Source organism: Monocercomonoides exilis (genome assembly GCF_001643675.1).
Source record: "Monocercomonoides exilis strain PA203 chromosome Unknown scaffold16-1735695, whole genome shotgun sequence".
Classification (NCBI taxonomy): Eukaryota; Preaxostyla; order Oxymonadida; family Polymastigidae; genus Monocercomonoides; species Monocercomonoides exilis.
The window spans coordinates 1097355-1124002 of NW_027150561.1; the positions used below are offsets into that span (position 1 = coordinate 1097355).

At 37.1% G+C, this 26648-nt stretch overlaps 3 protein-coding genes across 3 annotated transcripts; 1 reads left to right on the forward strand and 2 right to left on the reverse strand.

The window, feature by feature from the left end:
- Window positions 1-5351: 5351 nt before the first annotated feature.
- MONOS_17428 (uncharacterized protein) lies at window positions 5352-6128 on the reverse strand (the record flags this gene model as incomplete). The annotated part of the gene is made up of 1 exon (XM_067870347.1): window positions 5352-6128. The coding sequence occupies one exon, from the start codon at window positions 6126-6128 to the stop codon at window positions 5352-5354; it is 777 nt and encodes a 258-aa protein (XP_067729655.1).
- Window positions 6129-6162: 34 nt separating this feature from the next.
- On the reverse strand, window positions 6163-13656 carry MONOS_17429 (uncharacterized protein; the record flags this gene model as incomplete). The annotated part of the gene is made up of 2 exons (XM_067870348.1): window positions 6163-12972; window positions 13171-13656. 2 exons carry the CDS (start codon window positions 13654-13656, stop codon window positions 6163-6165), a joined length of 7296 nt encoding a protein of 2431 aa, XP_067729656.1.
- A 2657-nt stretch (window positions 13657-16313) lies between these two features.
- MONOS_13330 (uncharacterized protein) lies at window positions 16314-24108 on the forward strand (the record flags this gene model as incomplete). The annotated part of the gene is made up of 2 exons (XM_067866023.1): window positions 16314-17490; window positions 17609-24108. 2 exons carry the CDS (start codon window positions 16314-16316, stop codon window positions 24106-24108), a joined length of 7677 nt encoding a protein of 2558 aa, XP_067729657.1.
- Between the last annotated feature and the right edge of the window lie 2540 nt (window positions 24109-26648).

Genomic DNA, 26648 nt, shown 5'->3' on the forward strand with positions numbered 1-26648 from the left:
CACATTTAACGATGCACCGATATTTTATGGTAGTTTTTCATTCATTTTTCATCGCATATAATCACAGGGTTGAAAATATGGGTGATTATTTTTGAAACCCGATATTTTCTGTCAAAATTTTCGGTTTGAGTTTTTATTATGACAATTCATAAATGAACCCTGAAAAGTGACAGAGCTGTAATGTGACGCCTCTTCTATTTTTTTCAAATCAAACTTTAGCTTTTGAAACGATATGAAAACATACAAAATTTGTTTGAAATAATTAAGCAAATAACAATGAAATTTCTTAAAAATAAACACCCCGAAAAAAGTTATGATTTCAAAAATAATCACCCATATATAATCACATTTTGTTTCATTATGGGTGGATTTTTCATTGAAAAATCAACTTTTTGATCATAAATCTCAAATTTTCGTTTTTTCAAAAATGTGCTCATATAAGTCAAAATAATGTGTATTTAGGATCAAAATTATTCAAGCAAGTGAAAAATGCATTTTAATGAAAAATTTCCAAAAATAAAAATATCTACACAAAATTAATTATTTCAAAAATTAATTTTTATTTTTTTCTGTGAAAAGAATCATCGCGTATAATCACAATCGGATATAGTCACAAAAAGTTGTGCAAAAACCGATGTGATTATATCCGGTTTAGACTGTACTGATTTTTTCCTTTTTATAAAATATGTCTCTTTTTCGAAAAATAATATTTTGTTTCATCAAATTACGACTTCCAAATCTTTTCTTCCAATGGCATTCAAATTTATTAAATGATGCATTTTAAAGTACAAGAGCGAGCATTCATGTGCTTCTGAAAAACAAAATAAAAAAAAAATCAAGAAAAAAAGAATTAAAAAAATAAAGGTATTTGATAATAATTGGCTGATCAATTTTTGAAATCACACTTTCGTTCGAGTTTTTATCAAAATTCTTTTCTCAATGGGATTTAGAAAAAAATGAGTTGAAACAGGGAACACTTATTGTTTATGATATTGCAATTGCAAAAACAAATTTTTACATAAATCCTATTGAGCAAAAAATTTTGATCAAAACTCGAACGAAAGTTTGATTTCAAAAAGGATCAGCCATTTGGGACAAAATTCTTGTTTTTTTGAAAAAAACAACGATTTGTTCCAAACTTTTTCCACCTTCATATCATAACAAGTCAAACATTCTCAGACAAAAATGTTTTGAAAAATAAAAAAATTGAGAAATCAATTTCGAAATTCTGAATGGAACAAAATACATAAGGCAAAAAATATATTCTTATTTGAAAAGATTTGTTTTTGCTTCTAATTTTTGTTCCATTAAACAATTACAGGCATATGTGTATTATTTTGGAACATTCAAAAATCGATATTATTTATTTATTTCTTTTAATAATGATTAATTATGCTATTTCAAGTTGTTGAATTTGTGTCGAAATTTGAAAAAAAAATTAACGAAAATTTCTTGAACAAAAAATATTTAAATTTTTTGAGAAATATCACCAATTTTTCTTGAATGAAACATATGTTGTTTGAAAAGAAAAGTCAATTTCAATGATGATTCGTGCATTCAATGAACAAAAAGCTTGGAATAAGTTATTTTCTGCACTGAGAGATGAAATAGTTAATAAGAATGCATATGTATTTATTTTGTCAAGAAACAGTTAAATGTTTTATTAAGCTCAATAATAATTTTCAACTCCATATTAAATTGATTCAATTTGTGTTAATAATGGTGGACACTTTCAATAACTGTGGACTGTTGCATTGTCTCCACAACCGTTGATTGGTGCATTTTGATATAACCCCATTTATTCTTTCAATGAATTCAAACTCATAGATCATACAAAAATGAAACAACTCACTTCCATATCTGAATATCGTATGACTGTGCAAACGTTAAGGGAATATGTGTGTTTATTATCAAAATGCATATATCAACAGTTGTTGAGATATTTCCACAGTCCACAGTTACAAAAAGCATCTACCATTATTTACACTAACAATATCACAGGAAATAGGATTTCGTCGAAAATCTTCAATTTTGTGGTTGAGGCAAGATATAAAAGTTTTAAATTTGATAAAAGATTTAGGGTTTGCATTGTCTAAAAAAAGTTCACTTTGAGGTTCAGAAATACAAAAGATATATTGATAATGATGCTGATCCAAAAAATTCAGCTTCACCACATTTTGCATTCTTCTTTAAGAAAATGGAATTGTTAAAAAAATTCAAGTCCAATTTAAGAAATAATTTGTGAATGAAAAATATCTCATCACACATAAACATTTTTGAAAATTTTTATGGGAAAAAATTTTTTCTCCTCAGAATAATTGCAGCGTATGTGTGTTTTGATAAAATATCTCAAAAACAATGATAATCACTCTTGTCATCTAATAATGGAAATTCTGACGTTAAGGATAAGCACACAATTGCTCAATAATATTCTGTCATCATTTTTCACATAATCTTTCATTTTTAGCAGAACGATATCAGAATAATAATGATATGAATGAAAAATGTTTCCTCCATTCGTGTTCCGAAGTATTGATAATTCAAACAGGTGTGAATTTATATAAATTCCATCTTCACGTTCATCCATGTTATTCTTATGTGTTAGAATATTTAATTTTTTCCTTAATTTGGATATTTACAGTATATATTAAATTTTCCAAATTGAAAAACTCGGATGTGAGTACAACGCAAATAACAACATTCGGTAATATTTTCGATAATCCAGATTTGAATATTTATTGTTATTTTTTTATTTTTCAGACATAATGAAACTGGAAGGACATCAATGAAACTTCGAAATAATCAGTTATTATTATTATTCTTATAATTAAAATTTTTGTATTAACTAACTGTTGTTCACGTTATCGAAATAAATGAATTTATTCACATGTTATTTTTTCACAGTTGGAGGAAAATTCGGACTTTCAATCTTTTTTTGCACTAGGCATTAAAAAATTGCTTCACTCAAAACTTTATTTTCGCTTTCTCAGATTTCATTACAAATATGATTTTCATCTCTACAAACAGGCATCATTGAAATCAAAACATGAGGAATTGAAACATTTTATGAATGTCAAAAATGGACCCAATTTTATTGTGTTTTTTTATCTCAAAAAGTCAATGAAAAGTGCATAACTTTTCAATGAAAATGCCTGAAGTGAAATATTTAGCCCCAAATAAAAAAATAAAAATAAAATAAAAAAAAAGCTTGAAAGTCCGTATTTTCCCCCATATCAAAAATAATCGCTCTTATTCATTTATTTATTTTCAAGTTTATCCAAAAATGAGAGAATTTCATTTTTCAAATATAAGGTTGATGTATTTCTGATGAAATCAAATAAAAAATTAGTATTTTATATTGTGGGCAATCACGCTTCAAATCAAATATTTTTTTCGGTGAATAAACAGTTGAAGTTTCAAATCATTAGTAAGTTAATACATACTGAAATGTTCAATGCATTTCAATTATCGCCGAAACATATGTTTCAGATAAAAGTGAAGCAGTAAATAAATTTCATTGTGAAATTCATCTTTGAGTTGATCTCCAAACTTTGTTCTTTTTCAAAATAACAATATTTTATTTATTTATTTATTTATTTATTTATTTATTTATTTTTCAGTGTGAAATCTTGACTTGTTTGTTTCTTATTGAATTTCAAAATTTTTTTTTATTTTTCGAAATCAGTCATCAAGAAAAAAAAAGTTCAGTTAAAAAAGTTTTTTTTTCGAAATAAAGATATTAATTTTCGAATTTGAATTATTTTTTTTTTTTGTGTGTGGTCCTTGACATAAATAATAGGCAAATGGGTATGATACGACCAGTGAAAAATTCATATCATAACGATTTCTTTTTCATATTCCTTCCAGAAAATCATCAGTTCAATGAAGATAAAGTCTATTTTTATCATCAATTATTCAAAGAAAGAAATTTTTAATTTTTTCAATTTTTGAATAATGATAAAAAATTAATTTTCGTATTGAAGCCCTAATGTCTTTATAAATGAAGAAAAAATGAAATTTCTTTTCGGGTTAACCCTAATTCATAGAGTTCTGTTGTAAAAAATAGTTAATTGAAAAAAAAAAAAAAAAAAAAAAAAAAAAAAAAAAAAAAAAAAAAAAAGAAAACATGATTAAATTAAATGATTGGCTTGATCGAAGATTATTATCTCTGAAAGATTGATAATGTTGGAAGATAAATAAATTTTTTAAAAATAATTTAACAACTGACCTTATCTAACGAGTACGTCAAGCTCGGTTTCAATACAGTTTTAGATATTTTCAAGAAAAAAATCATTACTGGCCGTATAATCCCCTTTTGCCAAATAATATTCTCCTTTTTCAAATTAAAATTGAATATCTCATTTGTTTCTCAAGAAAATATTTTTCATCGGATTCAATGCAGTCCATAACGTTCGACGAATAAACTGACAGTTTAAAACAATTAAATTATAGCATGCGTCAAATTTGAACACTTTCACCACTTCTCAATTTTTGGAAAAAAATTTTGATGTCAATGATTTCAAATTCTCTTTTTCAAGAAAATAAAATAAAAATCACCTTTTAAAGAAATAAAAATAAAAAGAATCTGTTTTTTGATATTTTGTTTATCAGTTTTTATGACATTATCTTATTCTATCGATTTCTACAATTTATTGATTTCATTTTAAAAATATATTTGTAAAATTAAATAATTCCCATTCTAAGATGATTATTGATTACCTTACGATTTTTATACGATGACAACCAACGAGAAAAGCGTAGAAAATAAAACGACATTTCATCAACCAAAAAGAAATGATTTTATTTGTGATCTTGATTGCAAGCGACGCCATCGTATCCGAGCTTCTCTGAATTGAAAATTGAACATGTGCTTTGATAATGACAAATAATAATATTTGCTCGAAAAGGAAATATCCTGCGATGAAGGCTTTTAAAGCACTGCTTTTCATATTCTTGCAAAACAAAAAGAGTTTGATTGAAATTTGATGAATTTTCAATATCTTTGAAAATAATACTTTATTCTTAAAAAATTTCTCAGAGAGCAGCGCATATTCTATTTATAACGCCACAGAGAAATGTTCCATGCTTTTGCTGGTGCGGGCTTTCAAGCCATAAGAATCATAAACAGAAAACGAACAAATAAACATGAAAAAAAGAAAAGTTCCATTTTTGCTTTGAAAATGGTGCAAAACGCCTCTTGTCACACCCAACAAAAGCAGCAACACAACTACTCACACCCCTGTTAATGGAGTATATATACATATTGCAAATGAAAATTCCATTGCCGTTCCTGATAAATGCCCCAGATTCCATTTGCACTTTGCAATCCTTTTGCCGAAATGCAATTTTTATTAAACACTTCCAGAGTCGCTCCCTTCGGACTCTGCCCCAGAAGCCTTGCACCGACTGCCGCTGCTGCTCGAATAAGCGTAGCCAATTGCATCAGACATCGTGAGCACAGCTGCGCCTGCAGGAAAGTGCTGGATGAACTCGCGCTTGAGGCCGACAAGTGTTGGCCTTGCCGGGGCATTGCTGTCCAGGCACGACAGAATGCAGCCAGAAAATGGGTTCTTTTCGGTAATTCCCATGATAGGTCGTTCTCCATTCACAATCTTCTGCCCTGCCACCTCTGCTGGATACTCCCCAAATGGGATCTGGAGCGTAAGGCACTCCCACAACATCATCCCAATCGAGAAGGCAACCGACTCCTTTGTTGCTCTCATCTTCTTGCTCATCAGCAGCTCTGGCGCCTTCCACCTCATGCACTCTTTTCTGTTGTCATCCTCATCCTCAAAGGCAGATGAAGGAGGAGGTGATTTTGTGAATCTCTCGCTCTTCACAGAAACATCAGAGGAAGATGTGGCAATGGTAGAGGTTGAAGAGATGGAGGAAGTGTCAGAGTCTGACGAGCAGTCGGAGTGGAGGGCAATGCAGATGACCATGTGTTCTGAGAACAGCACGATGTGGGGACTGAGATTGGCCAAAGAGGAAAGCTCATTTTCCATTTCGTCAAAGGAGTGGAGCGCAAGATTGGCCACCCAGAACAGGATCTGTGCAGCTGTCTGCTTCCTCTCCTTCAAACTCCCAATCGCCATTTCTTTCTTCTCGTTCCTTCCATGAAGCAGCATGAACAGCGAATCTCTCAGATCCACAATCAGCTTCTCATGAGGGGGATGAGCAGGCCATTGCATCCACCAAGTTCGACATTGATGAGGTGGTGGGACACAGATCCTCTCCCCGAACAAATGTTGAATCTGAATCAGTTGTGGATGTGGAAGAGATGGAAGGTGAAGGTGTTCTCTTTCTTGTATCTTCCTCTTCTTCCTCATCTTTCTCCAGTGCCCATTCTGGAATCTTGTCTGAATCTCTCCCCAAAATGTATTCGGTGGAGTCACTCTCGGACAGAAGATGCTCTGATGATTCAGAGTGTTGCATATTCGTATCATATATTCTCTTCTTGATCCTCTCTTCATTCTTTTTCTCGGCCTCTCTCTCTGCTCTCATCCACTGCTCCTCAGGTGACATCTCCATCGTCACCATCTCAAACGCCTTTGGATCCTTTCTGATGTTGTCATTCACAATCTCTCTCAGATCTTCTGCTTCGTTCTTTGCTTTCTTCCACCGAACAGCCAGAATAACAACAATTACAAGCAGAAGCACAACAAATACAACACACACAATCACAATAATTGGCCAAAATGATTTTTCTTTCTTTCCACCTTCGACAATCTTTTCATCTCCACTTGTTTGGGCTACACTCCTGTTCTTCAGAATAAAATGTTGCGTTTCGCATTTGTGTTTCTCATTACCGAAAAGAAGAGAAACAGATGCTTCTGCATTTTCTTCTTCTCCAATAGTTGAGCTTGAAATATCTGCAGCTATCACACTCTCGTTCACAAATTCATCAAAATCATATTTTTCCACACGCTCTTCGTCTCCATTCCTCAGACTCAACTTCAAACCCACGTTGCAAGGAAGCAACAATGTGCCTTTCACATACAATCTAACTTCGTCTCCTTTCTTATCTATCTTTGCTGATTCTATTGTGGGGATGAACAAAGGAGAAGGCCTCTCTCCAGCAATCCCTTTCATCGTGCATTCATTATTCAAGATCCATAATGATGTGTTTGGCAGCAGCCCATCTCCTCCTTTCACACTCATCACATTTACAACCCCAAAATCTGAGCAAATGATGTTCCGTCTTACCGATGGATAGTGCAAAATAGATGGATTATTGTTGTTGAAATTGCATGCTTCAATCGTCACAGCACCGCCACTCGCTGTCAACCCGCCTTTCGAGGAGTCGCAAACTGTTGTGTCTCTTATCTCAGTGACACAATCAGAGAAATCAACAACAGAGCCGTTCCATTCGCAGATGCCCTCTTCAGCAACATTCATTTCCTCTGAACCACCAGCAAGATTCCCTTCAAACTTGCACTGATCGACCATCATCTCATCGGCAGAGACCATTGCCACTTGACTCCCTTTCGCAGATGCTGATGCGCATTCGCAAAATGAACAGTTGAACATTTCAGAGGCAGACTTTGCGTGAGACGTGAAAATAACGCTTGGTCCAGATGATGATCGGCTGATGTTCGCAAATGATGATAATGACAATGAAAAAAGCAAAGAAGAACTCTCTTTCGAAGAAATCACACAACCATTTTGCAGAGTTGTATTTTCTGCTTTCAATTTGGAAATGCTAACACTCTGGCTAATACCACACTCTATCACTGAGCTCAGGCATTGAACATTGCTGATTGTGAGATCCTGAAACTTTACGCTTTCAGAAGTCAACACACGAAACGCTGACTTTGCTAATTGCAAGCTGCATATGCTGCACTCGCTTCCCTCGAGCAGTCCATCCTCAACAGTTAACAATGAAAAATCAAAATTGTTCTGTGAATTCCAAAGTGATCCACTCTCAGCCAGAAATGAAACAGTTCCCAAAAAGAGAAATCCATTCAATTGGCGTATTAAGCACGAGCAGGCAATGTTACACATTCCATCAAAAACAAGTGACACTCTCTCAAATCGAACAGATTCCGAAGTTCTCACAACTTCCTCCCCTACCAACTCAACCTCACTCACTTTTATCTCGGCATTCCTATTCGATTCCATTGACTTGATCGTCACCTTTTGAGCAGAGCACGAGCCTGTTAAAGTTGTTTCATTCCAGATAAACAGCTGAGAATAATCAGACGGGATAATGTGGCTCACTCCAACATTCAGCGATGAGCATGCGCTCTTCATCTCCCCACAATTCTTGCTGTCGCTGCTGTTCCCCACAATCGATGACACAAATATGAATTCGCTCCTGAACACATACACCCTTCCCAACAGATCCTCTTCATCCTCATAATTGTCTGCTGTGCATCCCCATATTGCCAGTTCCTTCACAAATGGCTCCCCAAAATTTATCAGGAATTGTGATTCACTTATCTGAGAGTCAAGGTCAGTGCACTGCACAAACACATCTCTCCCTTTCAGTGCAACATTCCCTCGGAATGTGATGTTCGACAGCACAAATGGCAATGGCTTCTGCGAGACACTTTGTGATTTCAAAAACATCCCTCCTCCTCTCCCAATATTCGAGCAGAAGCATTCTGTCACATTTGTGTGGTTGATTTCCAACAATCCGCCTTCGCTGAGTCCAAAGAATACAGATCCCCCTTCATTCGAGCTTGTTGACCCACAATCACGGATTGTCGAATTATTCATTTTCAATTTCACAACATTTTGCTCACCACAACAAAGCAACGATGGATTTCCCGATGAACTGTGCTTCACATTCAGGAATGCACATTGCTCAAGAATGGCGTTCCATCCTTCATCGGCTGCATTGCTTCCACCTCCAGATATCCGCGTTTCGGCCAGAGCAAAAACACTTCCTCCATTCAAAGAAATATCTTCGAATGCTGCATTCTTCATCAACACTTTGCAATCAACTGATATGCTCATTATCTCGTGCATCGATCCCAGCTCTGTGATCTTTGTCGATTCTATCTGAACAATTCCTTTTGCGGCCAAAATCAGAACAAAGGATAAATTGTTTCCAGCATTAGAATATGCATGGATTGAGCAGCACACAAGACTCGCTTTGATTGAATCTGAACCTGTCCAGATGAAAATTTTTGCTGGATTGTCAAAGGATGATGGAATCGAAATCTCCACTTTTTCAAATTCAGTAACTCCGTTGCATTCAACAACAACGTCTGCATTTCCCTCAATTGCTTGAACAAATTTGATTTTGTCTGATTCGTCATTTGTTCCTTCCATTTTCATGCTGCGCAACCTTATTTCCCTCTTCACATCGCAAATCCCCTGTATTACCATCCCTTCAAGAGATAGGTTGCTTGCCCTATTGAGCGCATAATCAACGGATCCGCACGGATATTCTTCTAATCCACATACAACCACGTTGTTTCCTTCTCGTGAAACATAGACGCTCGATCCAATAGATTTCCAGAAATAGATCAGCGGGATTGCACACTCTCTGTTTCCTCCATCATATCCTCTCAGAGAGTCTTCAGTCAGCATCTCCAATCTATCTCTCACAAATGGAAGTGTTTCGTTCTTGACGCTGCTGGCAAGCGATGGAGACGAAATGAATAGATCCTTCCCATATTTCGCATTGTTTGGCTTGTTTGGTGAAAAAACAGGTGAGTATATCACAAACCATCCATTAACCTCTTCTTCTCTCAGTATCTTCAGCATTATTCCTCCACCATATCCAACAACTTCACCTTCATATGGTGCTGTGCAACCATAAAATGTGCATTCATTTGCCACAAGATTCGTTTTTGGAGATGCTTCAAAAAAGAATGCCCCTCCACCGCACTCTTCTTCCTCTCCAGCAACAGCACATCCTTCGAATGTGCAGTCATTTATTTCCACTTTGTGATCTCTTCCATCATTATCGTTCTCGTTCGTAATGCTGATGCACCCTCCACTTCCCTTCGAGCGTGTAATCGATGAAAATGTGCAACCAGATATCTCTTCGATATTTCCGTTGTGGCACGCAACAACACATCCATCAACAAATGAGATTTCTCCAAAATTGCTGTTCGTCATATTCATCGAAGGCACACTTTCGGAATTTCCTTCAACAATGAAAAACGAAAAACCCCATTTGGCAACACTTTCTGATCCAAACTCAATCACCTCCACAACTCCTCCAACAGCCTTCACAAGCACTGCCGAAATAGCCTCAACATCTCCTTCCATCCCACACTTGCTCAGTGTGAGCTTCTCTGAACGACAACAAAACACGCTTTCATGATATGTCAGCGATTGAGATATCGAAAATACAATGCCAGTTACAGATGTTGTGACTGTGTTCTCCATCAATCCACTTTGTGCTCCTTCTGTCAGATCAGCAACTCCGCACTTCATTTCATTCTCCTTTGCTCTGATGCTCCATTCTTCCGAATCAAATCCCAATTCATCCCCAAAGACAAATGGCTCAAGAACAGTAACATCTTTTTTCTTCCCTTCAAAATGAACAGATGCTGCCTTTGCAATCGTGGTGCATGGAAACACTTCATATCCACACATCGAAAAATCATGGCTTGACGATCCTCCTCCAACAAATCCTGATGCAGAAAAGTTGTTCCACAAATACACCACCAGCGGAATGGCAAATGTCTCATTCAGCGTTGATCTCTCAAATCCACTCAGTTTTGAAAAGTTATTCAAATCAACATCAAATCTAATCGAGTTTCTGTCAATCACGCCTGAAAGATCATGTGCATTAACGAAGATCTCTTTCCCTTCTCTCGCATCGCACCCAGGAAATGAAACATCCTTCAAGATGAATGAACTCGCTCCATCATCCAAATGAACATAAATCCCTCCCCCATATCCACGCTCCCCACCTGCTGTTTGCGTTGCCTTGCAGCTCACAAGTTGCAACAAACCACTTTCATCACTCGAAAATATTGTCCTTGCTGAGTTAGTATTTGTCATGTTTCCCACAGTGAATGTCGATCCTTCTTTCATCTCAACCCACAACCCTCCTCCATTTCCTCCTTTGCTCTCACACCCAGATATCAGCCCTCCAACTATTTCCAGAGAGCACTCTCTCCCAAGTGTGCATTCAAAAGCTCCTCCATTTCCTTCAATTCCTCTGAATCCGCTCATCGTATTGTTTGTGAACTTCAGCAACTTGGCGGAATTTGTGGAAATAACTCGAATAGATCCTGATGGCAAATCTGCTTGTGAAGATGCTTTCACTGAAAGTGTTGAATCTTCACTCGTCAAAGATGCTCCATTCGCCACCCCAAACAAAACACTATTTCCTGTCGAGCTAATATCCTCAATATTCATGGAAGTGAATGTTCCAGCAGCATTGTTTCCATCAAGATTAATCAACGGACAGTTCCCAATAACCAAAGACAAGACATTCAACGATGAAACAGACACCTCACCTGCTGACACGGACAAAAACACAAAAGACAACGCTGATTGGGAATCTTGAAAAGTCAGTGAGCAATCTTCAAGCGAAAATGATTGTGACGAAGAACTGAAGAAGATTTCGTGATTTGGAAGAGCAGAAGGAACAGAGAAAATGAGTGAGCTCATATGCGCATTTGCACTTACAGTTATCATACTTCCTTCACTTCCATCAGAATCATCAATAACCTTCCATCCACTGTTTCCATCTTTCCCTCGGATTGTGTGCTTCAAGGAGTCAAATGTCAGCTCACTGTTCACTTCCGCCATCCCAAAGATAACAATCTTCTTTTCTTCTTCTTGCCTTGTCAAGCAATGCTTCAGAGTCTGACACGGAATTTCAGCGTATCCACAATAAGAATTGTCAGAAGCATCAACATTGCTCACAACAATCTCTTCTGGCAAAGGAATCAGATAAACGCATAGCGGAATTGGAGCTGATTCATCTCCATTGTTGAATCCTTGCATCTTGCTCTTTGTATCAAATGAGGGTGTTAACGAGGCAATTTTCCCACTTGTTGCTGTTGACTCCAGATCGATCGAATCAACAAAAATATCACTCCCAAATTTTGCTCGATTTCCTTCAAATGCTGATGAAATAAGAAACTCTGCATTTGTGTCTTTCACTTTCAGCCCAATCCCTCCTCCTCTCCCTTGAGTGGCTGAGGCATAACAGTTCTTCACAACACCTCCATTCATCGTAAATGAACCAACATTCCCCATTTCAATCATCATTCCTCCTCCAAACTCAGAGACTTCACTTCCACACCCATCAACAGTGCATCCATCAAGAGTTATTGAGTTTGATCCTTCACCCACATTCATCAGTGATGATCCAGCTGTTGTCCTCACAATGTTGTTGAAAGTGCAGTTATCCAGAGACAATGAAACAGGCGATCCTTGAGGCAGAGACATCACACTTGTGGCGCTGAATGTTTGGATCCATCTCACATCTTTCATTTTCAACTCTCCCCCTTCCATCTTCACAAGCGAGTTCTGGATGCTCCTCTCTTCTGAATGAGCTGCATCCATCGATATATTCATTCGCTTCACGTCCATTAATCCACTTCCCTGAACCTCAAACAAACTGCATTGTCGGTTGTTTTCAAATGAAGAATTGTGAATCACAGACAGATCGCTCACAACCAATTTCCCTGCTCCGACTGCAAAAAGAGACAGCCCAGCGGAATTCAGTTCGGTCATAACAGCACTTCCTGTGGGCTCCACCCCACTGATAGCAAACGAATTTGCCCCAGCATCCACTACATCTCGAATATTCATCGTTCCCCTCAGAATCTTCACATCCTCTACATATCCAGGAATAAGCTGTGAAATGCAATGCCCTATTGTCTCACATGGATGTGTTTCATCAAACCCACAGAAAAACGTGTTTATTAAGACATCATGAAATTCTGATGTTGCAACATATAAATTCAATTTTGGGACAGATTCTAATAACTCACTTAAATCGAGATCGCTGTATCTTATTCCAACTCTGTTTGATATGTTTTTTGTTGACTTACATGAAATATCAATATTGTTATTCACATTTCCATTGAAACAGATATCGTGACCATTTAGCTCTGCAGTGTTATTGTGAAAAAAACAGTAATAAAGCAAGGTACCATCATTGGTACCTAAAATTTGAATTGTTATTCCTCCTCCCCAACAATTGGAATATCCATTCACAAAGAGGCAATTGCGAACAACGATAACTTCAAGATTATTCCAAATGCATGCTCCTCCGCCATCAGAATTTCCTGAATGATGACCACTGCAGTTTGAAAAAGAGCAGTCCAAAACACAATCTTTTGTGTTTGTTGCTTTAGACGAATATATTCCAACACCTCCAGCATCATTTCCCGACCACCCATCTTTGAACATGCAGTTTTCAACAAAAGGTTGAGCCAACAACAGTTCCATTGAAATCCCTGCACCTCCGTAATCCGTTGTTGCAGCACAAGAACAGTTTTTGAATGAACAATGCTTCACTGAACTTTCATAAATTTTCAGAGCATAAATTCCTCCGCCTCTTGTTTTTGTTGCATTGCAATCTTGGAATGAAGAATTCGTCACTATCAGTTTTGCCTCAGAATTGTCATGCACATAAACTGCCCCTCCGCACTCAGCAGAACATCCGATCCATTCGCACAAGGACAAAGATTGAGATTCAGTTGTTGAGACGTTTTCTGTGTTCGTCATTTTTTGTTCTATCCTTTCGTTTTTGATGAACGAACAATTGTTGCAGATAAAAATTTCAGAACCTAATGTTCCACACACAATTCCACCTTCCAGAACATTTGTTGACCCTTTGATTATGCAGTCTTCCAATTCACTCATTTTTATTTCCACAACTTTGTTGCAACAGAATCGGGAAGCTTCACTTCTCTGCTCAGTTATATTCACAAAACAACTTCTTGAGATGCTTTCACCTTTCCCTGCTCCTTCATTAACAAAATTTCCACTTCCACAAAATACAATGTTCCTCCAATCACATTTCTTTGCAAATAATATTGATTCTTCAGTTGTCATCTTCACAATGCTATTTCTCATAATCACGTTCGTACCCAATTTAATGGAAAAATTTGTGAGAGAACACATTCCACCATTGATTACAAAAAAGTCAACTTCTTTGCATTCCTCGAATAAATGGCAATCATCAAGTTGCAAATTAGATTTGATGCAAATTTCAAATGCACAATTGTCTTTTCTCCTCTCAAATGATATCTTTCTGAACTCAACTGATCCATTATGAATGTCACAAAACACATCGATGGTACTTTCTATATCTTCACAATTTTTTCCCATTTTTGTGAAAGAAAGTGAAGGAACACATCCAGATTGTGAAAAATAGCTCCAACATTTCTCAATGAGAATTAGCAATAACAATGCAGTCGACATTGAAAATTGTATTTGCTGAACACAATAATGAAAGAAAAGATCAAGAAACCAAAGTTTGAATAAATCTAGTATTTTTTTTATTTTTCCAAAATACTTCAAAGACCATTTCTGTTTGAAAGAGAAAAAGTTTCTAAAACATATATAACCAAAAATAGTTTCTTAATTTTTTTTTTTTATTTTTATTTAGAAATAGTCATTCACTCTTTTAAAGGAATTCGATGGAAAGAAAAATTAATCCAAACATCACATTCCATTGTGAGCAAGATTCTCCAAATATCTCTTCTTTTTTCCAAATTCTCGTGAATGTTAAAAAAGCATTTGTTAATGAGCATTTTATTCATTAAAAAAGTTTTTTAAAAAGAAGGAAATATATTTTTTTAAAAAATTCTTTTTGGTTATTTGCCATTTCATCTTCCTTTGAAAATATTTCAGATTGTTTTCCGTGTTGCATAATAAACTAATTCGAAATGAAAGTTTTTGTGTCATTATTTATTTATTTTTTATTTATTTTTCATATTCGAAATAACATGAATAATAATAATTTTTTTCTTTACGGATATCATTGAAATGGGTTTATTGATCATATAATGAATCAAATGATCATGATCCTTTAAAGCCACCAGTTTTTTCGTTTCAAAGTCTCACTGATATTATTTTTCCAATTAACAGAGTTATTTGGATGCAGTCATTTATCTGCAAAATCCAAGAAAACTGAATTGAGTGCGTTGTCAATATTCAGCGATGAAATAAATGGGAAATCAAATTTTCAAAGTGTTTCTCGTTATTTTGACACAGAGGATATTCAAATCAAGGAACCCGGCGTATTAAGGAACTTTTCAAATGAGGACAAGAGATTATTCAATTTATCAGCAAGCAGCTCTCGTGTTCAAACTCAAATAAATACAGTGAATTCTTCCATTTTTGTGACATCGGTGTTCTTCAAATTATTGGATACAAAATCTTTTTTATTCATTGATAAAACTTCGATGTGTTTTTTGCAGTCATTCACAATAGAGAATTCTGAGAAGATAAGTGTTTCTCCTTTCGAATGTTGTGGCTCAATTTGTGTTCACAACTTTTCATTTGCCTCTTCTGTAAAGCAACAAATGAGAAGTTTGACATCATCAACGAATCTTTCCAACATATTTCTTTCAAGTTCGATATTTTCTAATCTTTGTTTATCTGATGATGGAAGTGTTCTTCATCGTGGTGAATGTTCTTTTGAGGAAATCAAAGAGTGTTTATTTTTTAACGTCACTCAGAATCATCAAAAGCATTGCAAAGATCCTTCGTTGTTTTCAAGAAAAAGCGTTTTTGACAGTTGTGTTGTGGTTTGTTCAACAAATGTGTTTGAAGGAGGATTAGTTTGCGGATGCACTTTTTCATTCTCTTTTTCGTCATTTAATACATCATTTAAATCTAATACAAGGGTGAGCAACTCATTTAACAGAAATGACAGAATATCAACGTCAGATTCACAATCTCTTAACTCTTGTGAATGGGTTGGATGTTCATCAGAATGTGGAGGAGCAGTCTATGTGCATGACAACTCTGAGGCAACACTATCAGTGACGAATTCTTCGTTTCTCGATTGTTTTGCAACAAAAACAAGAGGAGGTGGTATTTTCGCAAAAAATATTTCTGAATGTGAAGTTAATAACAGCATATTCGTCAATTGTTCATGCACAACTGCCGAAGACAATGGAGGAGGAGGAGGAATTGGTTATTATCAAATAAGCAGACAAACCATAACATCCAATTGCTTATTCCAGAATTCTTGGTCAGCAGATGATGCAGGAGGTTTGAGTGTGTGGTTTTGCACATGTGTTGAACAAGAGAAGTGTGTGTTATCTTGTTTGTTTGATAATTGCAGTGGAAATCTTGAGTCAAACTCTGCTGGAGGAGGAAGCGATGTTGTTTATTGTCTTTCGAATATTTGTTATGATTCTTGTTCTTTCATGAATTGCCATTCAGAAGGAGGAGGTGGTGGAACATATTTTGATTATAAAATCAAAATCAGTGGAAAGTTGCTGTATTTCTGCTTTTTTCACAACAACACAGCTCAATTTGGAGGTCATGATGTCGTTCTATCTTCTGAAACAATGAATCGGATTGATACGACTTGTGCAACAACAAGAACTTCAAGCAATAGAGTATCAACCATATGGAATTCAATTGAGGATAAAAGCGATTGGTTGAGAAATGTTGGAGGTAGAATAAGATATGTTTTCAATTCAAACAATTATGAAAATTCAAAAGATTCGTTTTTCTGTGGGTTTGATGAAACACATCCATGCGAGACAATCGGGCATTGCATTTCACAGCTTATTCCTGGATATGTAGAGGATGTGAAGATTCTGAGGGGAACGATGAATATTCGAGATGTAGTGGATGCTGGGGCAAATTCGTTTGCTATCAGTGGGGTGGAGCCCACAGGAAGTGCTGTTATGACCGAACTGAATTCCGCTGGGCTGTCTCTTTTTGCAGTCGGAGCAGGGAAATTGGTTGTGAGCGATCTGTCTGTGATTCACAATTCTTCATTTGAAAACAACCGACAATGCAGTTTGTTTGAGGTTCAGGGAAGTGGATTAATGGACGTGAAGCGAATGAATATATCGATGGATGCAGCTCATTCAGAAGAGAGGAGCATCCAGAACTCGCTTGTGAAGATGGAAGGGGGAGAGTTGAAAATGAAAGATGTGAGATGGATCCAAACATTCAGCGCCACAAGTGTGATGTCTCTGCCTCAAGGATCGCCTGTTTCATTGTCTCTGGATAACTGCACTTTCAACAACATTGTGAGGACAACAGCTGGATCATCACTGATGAATGTGGGTGAAGGATCAAACTCAATAACTCTTGATGGATGCACTGTTGATGGGTGTGGAAGTGAAGTCTCTGAGTTTGGAGGAGGAATGATGATTGAAATGGGGAATGTTGGTTCATTTACGATGAATGGAGGTGTTGTGAAGAACTGTTATGCCTCAGCCACTCAAGGGAGAGGAGGAGGGATTGGGCTGAAAGTGAAAGACACAAATGCAGAGTTTCTTATTTCATCAGCATTTGAAGGAAATCGAGCAAAATTTGGGAGTGATATTTTTGTTGATTCGATCGATCTGGAGTCAACAGCAACAAGTGGGAAAATTGCCTCGTTAACACCCCTCATTTGATACAAAGAGCAAGATGCAAGGATTCAACAATGGAGATGAATCAGCTCCAATTCCGCTATGCGTTTATCTGATTCCTTTGCCAGAAGAGATTGTTGTGAGCAATGTTGATGCTTCTGACAATTCTTATTGTGGATACGCTGAAATTCCGTGTCAGACTCTGAAGCATTGCTTGACAAGGCAAGAAGAAGAAAAGAAGATTGTTATCTTTGGGATGGCGGAAGTGAACAGTGAGCTGACATTTGACTCCTTGAAGCACACAATCCGAGGGAAAGATGGAAACAGTGGATGGAAGGTTATTGATGATTCTGATGGAAGTGAAGGAAGTATGATAACTGTAAGTGCAAATGCGCATATGAGCTCACTCATTTTCTCTGTTCCTTCTGCTCTTCCAAATCACGAAATCTTCTTCAGTTCTTCGTCACAATCATTTTCGCTTGAAGATTGCTCACTGACTTTTCAAGATTCCCAATCAGCGTTGTCTTTTGTGTTTTTGTCCGTGTCAGCAGGTGAGGTGTCTGTTTCATCGTTGAATGTCTTGTCTTTGGTTATTGGGAACTGTCCGTTGATTAATCTTGATGGAAACAATGCTGCTGGAACATTCACTTCCATGAATATTGAGGATATTAGCTCGACAGGAAATAGTGTTTTGTTTGGGGTGGCGAATGGAGCATCTTTGACGAGTGAAGATTCAACACTTTCAGTGAAAGCATCTTCACAAGCAGATTTGCCATCAGGATCTATTCGAGTTATTTCCACAAATTCCGCCAAGTTGCTGAAGTTCACAAACAATACGATGAGCGGATTCAGAGGAATTGAAGGAAATGGAGGAGCTTTTGAATGCACACTTGGGAGAGAGTGCTCTCTGGAAATAGTTGGAGGGCTGATATCTGGGTGTGAGAGCAAAGGAGGAAATGGAGGAGGGTTGTGGGTTGAGATGAAAGAAGGATCGACATTCACTGTGGGAAACATGACAAATACTAACTCAGCAAGGACAATATTTTCGAGTGATGAAAGTGGTTTGTTGCAACTTGTGAGCTGCAAGGCAACGCAAACAGCAGGTGGGGAGCGTGGATATGGGGGAGGGATTTATGTTCATTTGGATGATGGAGCGAGTTCATTCATCTTGAAGGATGTTTCATTTCCTGGGTGCGATGCGAGAGAAGGGAAAGAGATCTTCGTTAATGCACATGATCTTTCAGGCGTGATTGACAGAAACTCGATTAGATTTGATGTTGATTTGAATAACTTTTCAAAACTGAGTGGATTTGAGAGATCAACGCTGAATGAGACATTTGCCATTCCGCTGGTGGTGTATTTGTGGAACAACTTTTCTGCATCAGGATTTGTTGGAGGAGGATCGTCAAGCCATGATTTTTCGATGTGTGGATATGAAGTGTTTCCATGCACCACGATTGCAAAGGCAGCATCTGTTCATTTTGAAGGGAAGAAAAAAGATGTTACTGTTCTTGAGCCATTTGTCTTTGGGGATGAATTGGGATTTGATTCGGAAGAATGGAGCATCAGAGCAAAGGAGAATGAAATGAAGTGCGGAGTTGCTGATCTGACAGAAGGAGCACAAAGTGGATTGATGGAGAACACAGTCACAACATCTGTAACTGGCATTGTATTTTCGATATCTCAATCGCTGACATATCATGAAAGCGTGTTTTGTTGTCGTTCAGAGAAGCTCACACTGAGCAAGTGTGGGATGGAAGGAGATGTTGAGGCTATTTCGGCAGTGCTTGTGAAGGCTGTTGGAGGAGTTGTGGAGGTGATTGAGTTTGGATCAGAAAGTGTTGCCAAATGGGGTTTTTCGTTTTTCATTGTTGAAGGAAATTCCGAAAGTGTGCCTTCGATGAATATGACGAACAGCAATTTTGGAGAAATCTCATTTGTTGATGGATGTGTTGTTGCGTGCCACAACGGAAATATCGAAGAGATATCTGGTTGCACATTTTCATCGATTACACGCTCGAAGGGAAGTGGAGGGTGCATCAGCATTACGAACGAGAACGATAATGATGGAAGAGATCACAAAGTGGAAATAAATGACTGCACATTCGAAGGATGTGCTGTTGCTGGAGAGGAAGAAGAGTGCGGTGGAGGGGCATTCTTTTTTGAAGCATCTCCAAAAACGAATCTTGTGGCAAATGAATGCACATTTTATGGTTGCACAGCACCATATGAAGGTGAAGTTGTTGGATATGGTGGAGGAATAATGCTGAAGATACTGAGAGAAGAAGAGGTTAATGGATGGTTTGTGATATACTCACCTGTTTTTTCACCAAACAAGCCAAACAATGCGAAATATGGGAAGGATCTATTCATTTCGTCTCCATCGCTTGCCAGCAGCGTCAAGAACGAAACACTTCCATTTGTGAGAGATAGATTGGAGATGCTGACTGAAGACTCTCTGAGAGGATATGATGGAGGAAACAGAGAGTGTGCAATCCCGCTGATCTATTTCTGGAAATCTATTGGATCGAGCGTCTATGTTTCACGAGAAGGAAACAACGTGGTTGTATGTGGATTAGAAGAATATCCGTGCGGATCCGTTGATTATGCGCTCAATAGGGCAAGCAACCTATCTCTTGAAGGGATGGTAATACAGGGGATTTGCGATGTGAAGAGGGAAATAAGGTTGCGCAGCATGAAAATGGAAGGAACAAATGACGAATCAGACAAAATCAAATTTGTTCAAGCAATTGAGGGAAATGCAGACGTTGTTGTTGAATGCAACGGAGTTACTGAATTTGAAAAAGTGGAGATTTCGATTCCATCATCCTTTGACAATCCAGCAAAAATTTTCATCTGGACAGGTTCAGATTCAATCAAAGCGAGTCTTGTGTGCTGCTCAATCCATGCATATTCTAATGCTGGAAACAATTTATCCTTTGTTCTGATTTTGGCCGCAAAAGGAATTGTTCAGATAGAATCGACAAAGATCACAGAGCTGGGATCGATGCACGAGATAATGAGCATATCAGTTGATTGCAAAGTGTTGATGAAGAATGCAGCATTCGAAGATATTTCTTTGAATGGAGGAAGTGTTTTTGCTCTGGCCGAAACGCGGATATCTGGAGGTGGAAGCAATGCAGCCGATGAAGGATGGAACGCCATTCTTGAGCAATGTGCATTCCTGAATGTGAAGCACAGTTCATCGGGAAATCCATCGTTGCTTTGTTGTGGTGAGCAAAATGTTGTGAAATTGAAAATGAATAATTCGACAATCCGTGATTGTGGGTCAACAAGCTCGAATGAAGGGGGATCTGTATTCTTTGGACTCAGCGAAGGCGGATTGTTGGAAATCAACCACACAAATGTGACAGAATGCTTCTGCTCGAATATTGGGAGAGGAGGAGGGATGTTTTTGAAATCACAAAGTGTCTCGCAGAAGCCATTGCCATTTGTGCTGTCGAACATCACATTCCGAGGGAATGTTGCACTGAAAGGGAGAGATGTGTTTGTGCAGTGCACTGACCTTGACTCTCAGATAAGTGAATCACAATTCCTGATAAATTTTGGGGAGCCATTTGTGAAGGAACTGGCAATATGGGGATGCACAGCAGACAATTATGAGGATGAAGAGGATCTGTTGGGAAGGGTGTATGTGTTCAGGAGCGAATTCATATTTGTGTCATCGATTGTGGGGAACAGCAGCGACAGCAAGAATTGTGGGGAGATGAAGAGCGCATGCTCATCGCTGAATGTTGGAGTGAGCCACATTATCCCGTCTGATTATTCTCAGCTGTTTATCTGGAATGAAACAACTTTAACAGGCTCGTGCTCTGCTCAAAAGGTGACGATCAAGTCAATGGAATCGAATAGGAATGCCGAGATAAAAGTGAGTGAGGTTGAGTTGGTAGGGGAGGAAGTTGTGAGAACTTCGGAATCTGTTCGATTTGAGAGAGTGTCACTTGTTTTTGATGGAATGTGTAACATTGCCTGCTCGTGCTTAATACGCCAATTGAATGGATTTCTCTTTTTGGGATCTGTTTCATTTCTGGCTGAGCGTGGATCACTTTGGAATTCACAGAACAATTTAGATTTTTCATTGTTAACTGTTGAGGATGGACTGCTCGAGGGAAGCGAGTGCAGCATATGCAGCTTGCAATTAGCAAAGTCAGCGTTTCGTGTGTTGACTTCTGAAAGCGTAAAGTTTCAAGGTCTCACAATCAGCAATGTTCAATGCCTGAGCTCAGTGATAGAGTGTGGTATTAGCCAGAGTGTTAGTATTTCCAAATTGAAAGCAGAAAATACAACTCTGCAAAATGGTTGTGTGATTTCTTCGAAAGAGAGCTCTTCTTTGCTTTTTTCATTGTCGTTATCATCATTTGCGAACATCAGCCGATCATCATCTGGACCAAGCGTTATTTTCACGTCTCACGCAAAGTCTGCCTCTGAAATGTTCAACTGTTCATTTTGCGAATGCGCATCAGCATCTGCGAAAGGGAGTCAAGTGGCAATGGTCTCTGCCGATGAGATGATGGTCGATCAGTGCAAGTTTGAAGGGAATCTTGCTGGTGGTTCAGAGGAAATGAATGTTGCTGAAGAGGGCATCTGCGAATGGAACGGCTCTGTTGTTGATTTCTCTGATTGTGTCACTGAGATAAGAGACACAACAGTTTGCGACTCCTCGAAAGGCGGGTTGACAGCGAGTGGCGGTGCTGTGACGATTGAAGCATGCAATTTCAACAACAATAATCCATCTATTTTGCACTATCCATCGGTAAGACGGAACATCATTTGCTCAGATTTTGGGGTTGTAAATGTGATGAGTGTGAAAGGAGGAGATGGGCTGCTGCCAAACACATCATTATGGATCTTGAATAATGAATGCACGATGAAAGGGATTGCTGGAGAGAGGCCTTCTCCTTTGTTCATCCCCACAATAGAATCAGCAAAGATAGATAAGAAAGGAGACGAAGTTAGATTGTATGTGAAAGGCACATTGTTGCTTCCTTGCAACGTGGGTTTGAAGTTGAGTCTGAGGAATGGAGACGAAGAGCGTGTGGAAAAATATGATTTTGATGAATTTGTGAACGAGAGTGTGATAGCTGCAGATATTTCAAGCTCAACTATTGGAGAAGAAGAAAATGCAGAAGCATCTGTTTCTCTTCTTTTCGGTAATGAGAAACACAAATGCGAAACGCAACATTTTATTCTGAAGAACAGGAGTGTAGCCCAAACAAGTGGAGATGAAAAGATTGTCGAAGGTGGAAAGAAAGAAAAATCATTTTGGCCAATTATTGTGATTGTGTGTGTTGTATTTGTTGTGCTTCTGCTTGTAATTGTTGTTATTCTGGCTGTTCGGTGGAAGAAAGCAAAGAACGAAGCAGAAGATCTGAGAGAGATTGTGAATGACAACATCAGAAAGGATCCAAAGGCGTTTGAGATGGTGACGATGGAGATGTCACCTGAGGAGCAGTGGATGAGAGCAGAGAGAGAGGCCGAGAAAAAGAATGAAGAGAGGATCAAGAAGAGAATATATGATACGAATATGCAACACTCTGAATCATCAGAGCATCTTCTGTCCGAGAGTGACTCCACCGAATACATTTTGGGGAGAGATTCAGACAAGATTCCAGAATGGGCACTGGAGAAAGATGAGGAAGAAGAGGAAGATACAAGAAAGAGAACACCTTCACCTTCCATCTCTTCCACATCCACAACTGATTCAGATTCAACATTTGTTCGGGGAGAGGATCTGTGTCCCACCACCTCATCAATGTCGAACTTGGTGGATGCAATGGCCTGCTCATCCCCTCATGAGAAGCTGATTGTGGATCTGAGAGATTCGCTGTTCATGCTGCTTCATGGAAGGAACGAGAAGAAAGAAATGGCGATTGGGAGTTTGAAGGAGAGGAAGCAGACAGCTGCACAGATCCTGTTCTGGGTGGCCAATCTTGCGCTCCACTCCTTTGACGAAATGGAAAATGAGCTTTCCTCTTTGGCCAATCTCAGTCCCCACATCGTGCTGTTCTCAGAACACATGGTCATCTGCATTGCCCTCCACTCCGACTGCTCGTCAGACTCTGACACTTCCTCCATCTCTTCAACCTCTACCATTGCCACATCTTCCTCTGATGTTTCTGTGAAGAGCGAGAGATTCACAAAATCACCTCCTCCTTCATCTGCCTTTGAGGATGAGGATGACAACAGAAAAGAGTGCATGAGGTGGAAGGCGCCAGAGCTGCTGATGAGCAAGAAGATGAGAGCAACAAAGGAGTCGGTTGCCTTCTCGATTGGGATGATGTTGTGGGAGTGCCTTACGCTCCAGATCCCATTTGGGGAGTATCCAGCAGAGGTGGCAGGGCAGAAGATTGTGAATGGAGAACGACCTATCATGGGAATTACCGAAAAGAACCCATTTTCTGGCTGCATTCTGTCGTGCCTGGACAGCAATGCCCCGGCAAGGCCAACACTTGTCGGCCTCAAGCGCGAGTTCATCCAGCACTTTCCTGCAGGCGCAGCTGTGCTCACGATGTCTGATGCAATTGGCTACGCTTATTCGAGCAGCAGCGGCAGTCGGTGCAAGGCTTCTGGGGCAGAGTCCGAAGGGAGCGACTCTGGAAGTGTTTAATAAAAATTGCATTTCGGCAAAAGGATTGCAAAGTGCAAATGGAATCTGGGGCATTTATCAGGAACGGCAATGGAATTTTCATTTGCAATATGTATATATACTCCATTAACAGGGGTGTGAGTAGTTGTGTTGCTGCTTTTGTTGGGTGTGACAAGAGGCGTTTTGCACCATTTTCAAAGCAAAAATGGAACTTTTCTTTTTTTCATGTTTATTTGTTCGTTTTCTGTTTATGATTCTTATGGCTTGAAAGCCCGCACCAGCAAAAGCATGGAACATTTCTCTGTGGCGTTATAAATAGAATATGCGCTGCTCTCTGAGAAATTTTTTAAGAATAAAGTATTATTTTCAAAGATATTGAAAATTCATCAAATTTCAATCAAACTCTTTTTGTTTTGCAAGAATATGAAAAGCAGTGCTTTAAAAGCCTTCATCGCAGGATATTTCCTTTTCGAGCAAATATTATTATTTGTCATTATCAAAGCACATGTTCAATTTTCAATTCAGAGAAGCTCGGATACGATGGCGTCGCTTGCAATCAAGATCACAAATAAAATCATTTCTTTTGGTTGATGAAATGTCGTTTTATTTTCTACGCTTTTCTCGTTGGTTGTCATCGTATAAAAATCGTAAGGTAATCAATAATCATCTTAGAATGGGAATTATTTAATTTTACAAATATATTTTTAAAATGAAATCAATAAATTGTAGAAATCGATAGAATAAGATAATGTCATAAAAACTGATAAACAAAATATCAAAAACAGATTCTTTTTATTTTTATTTCTTTAAAAGGTGATTTTTATTTTATTTTCTTGAAAAAGAGAATTTGAAATCATTGACATCAAAATTTTTTCCAAAAATTGAGAAGTGGTGAAAGTGTTCAAATTTGACGCATGCTATAATTTAATTGTTTTAAACTGTCAGTTTATTCGTCGAACGTTATGGACTGCATTGAATCCGATGAAAAATATTTTCTTGAGAAACAAATGAGATATTCAATTTTAATTTGAAAAAGGAGAATATTATTTGGCAAAAGGGGATTATACGGCCAGTAATGATTTTTTTCTTGAAAATATCTAAAACTGTATTGAAACCGAGCTTGACGTACTCGTTAGATAAGGTCAGTTGTTAAATTATTTTTAAAAAATTTATTTATCTTCCAACATTATCAATCTTTCAGAGATAATAATCTTCGATCAAGCCCATCATTTAATTTTGTCATGTTTTCTTTTTTTTTTTTTTTTTTTTTTTTTTCAATTAACTATTTTTTACAACAGAACTCTATGAATTAGGGTTAACCCGAAAAGAAATTTCATTTTTTCTTCATTTATAAAGACATTAGGGCTTCAATACGAAAATTAATTTTTTATCATTATTCAAAAATTGAAAAAATTAAAAATTTCTTTCTTTGAATAATTGATGATAAAAATAGACTTTATCTTCATTGAACTGATGATTTTCTGGAAGGAATATGAAAAAGAAATCGTTATGATATGAATTTTTCACTGGTCGTATCATACCCATTTGCCTATTATTTATGTCAAGGACCACACACAAAAAAAAAAAATAATTCAAATTCGAAAATTAATATCTTTATTTCGAAAAAAAACTTTTTTAACTGAACTTTTTTTTCTTGATGACTGATTTCGAAAAATAAAAAAAAATTTTGAAATTCAATAAGAAACAAACAAGTCAAGATTTCACACTGAAAAATAAATAAATAAATAAATAAATAAATAAATAAAATATTGTTATTTTGAAAAAGAACAAAGTTTGGAGATCAACTCAAAGATGAATTTCACAATGAAATTTATTTACTGCTTCACTTTTATCTGAAACATATGTTTCGGCGATAATTGAAATGCATTGAACATTTCAGTATGTATTAACTTACTAATGATTTGAAACTTCAACTGTTTATTCACCGAAAAAAATATTTGATTTGAAGCGTGATTGCCCACAATATAAAATACTAATTTTTTATTTGATTTCATCAGAAATACATCAACCTTATATTTGAAAAATGAAATTCTCTCATTTTTGGATAAACTTGAAAATAAATAAATGAATAAGAGCGATTATTTTTGATATGGGGGAAAATACGGACTTTCAAGCTTTTTTTTTATTTTATTTTTATTTTTTTATTTGGGGCTAAATATTTCACTTCAGGCATTTTCATTGAAAAGTTATGCACTTTTCATTGACTTTTTGAGATAAAAAAACACAATAAAATTGGGTCCATTTTTGACATTCATAAAATGTTTCAATTCCTCATGTTTTGATTTCAATGATGCCTGTTTGTAGAGATGAAAATCATATTTGTAATGAAATCTGAGAAAGCGAAAATAAAGTTTTGAGTGAAGCAATTTTTTAATGCCTAGTGCAAAAAAAGATTGAAAGTCCGAATTTTCCTCCAACTGTGAAAAAATAACATGTGAATAAATTCATTTATTTCGATAACGTGAACAACAGTTAGTTAATACAAAAATTTTAATTATAAGAATAATAATAATAACTGATTATTTCGAAGTTTCATTGAT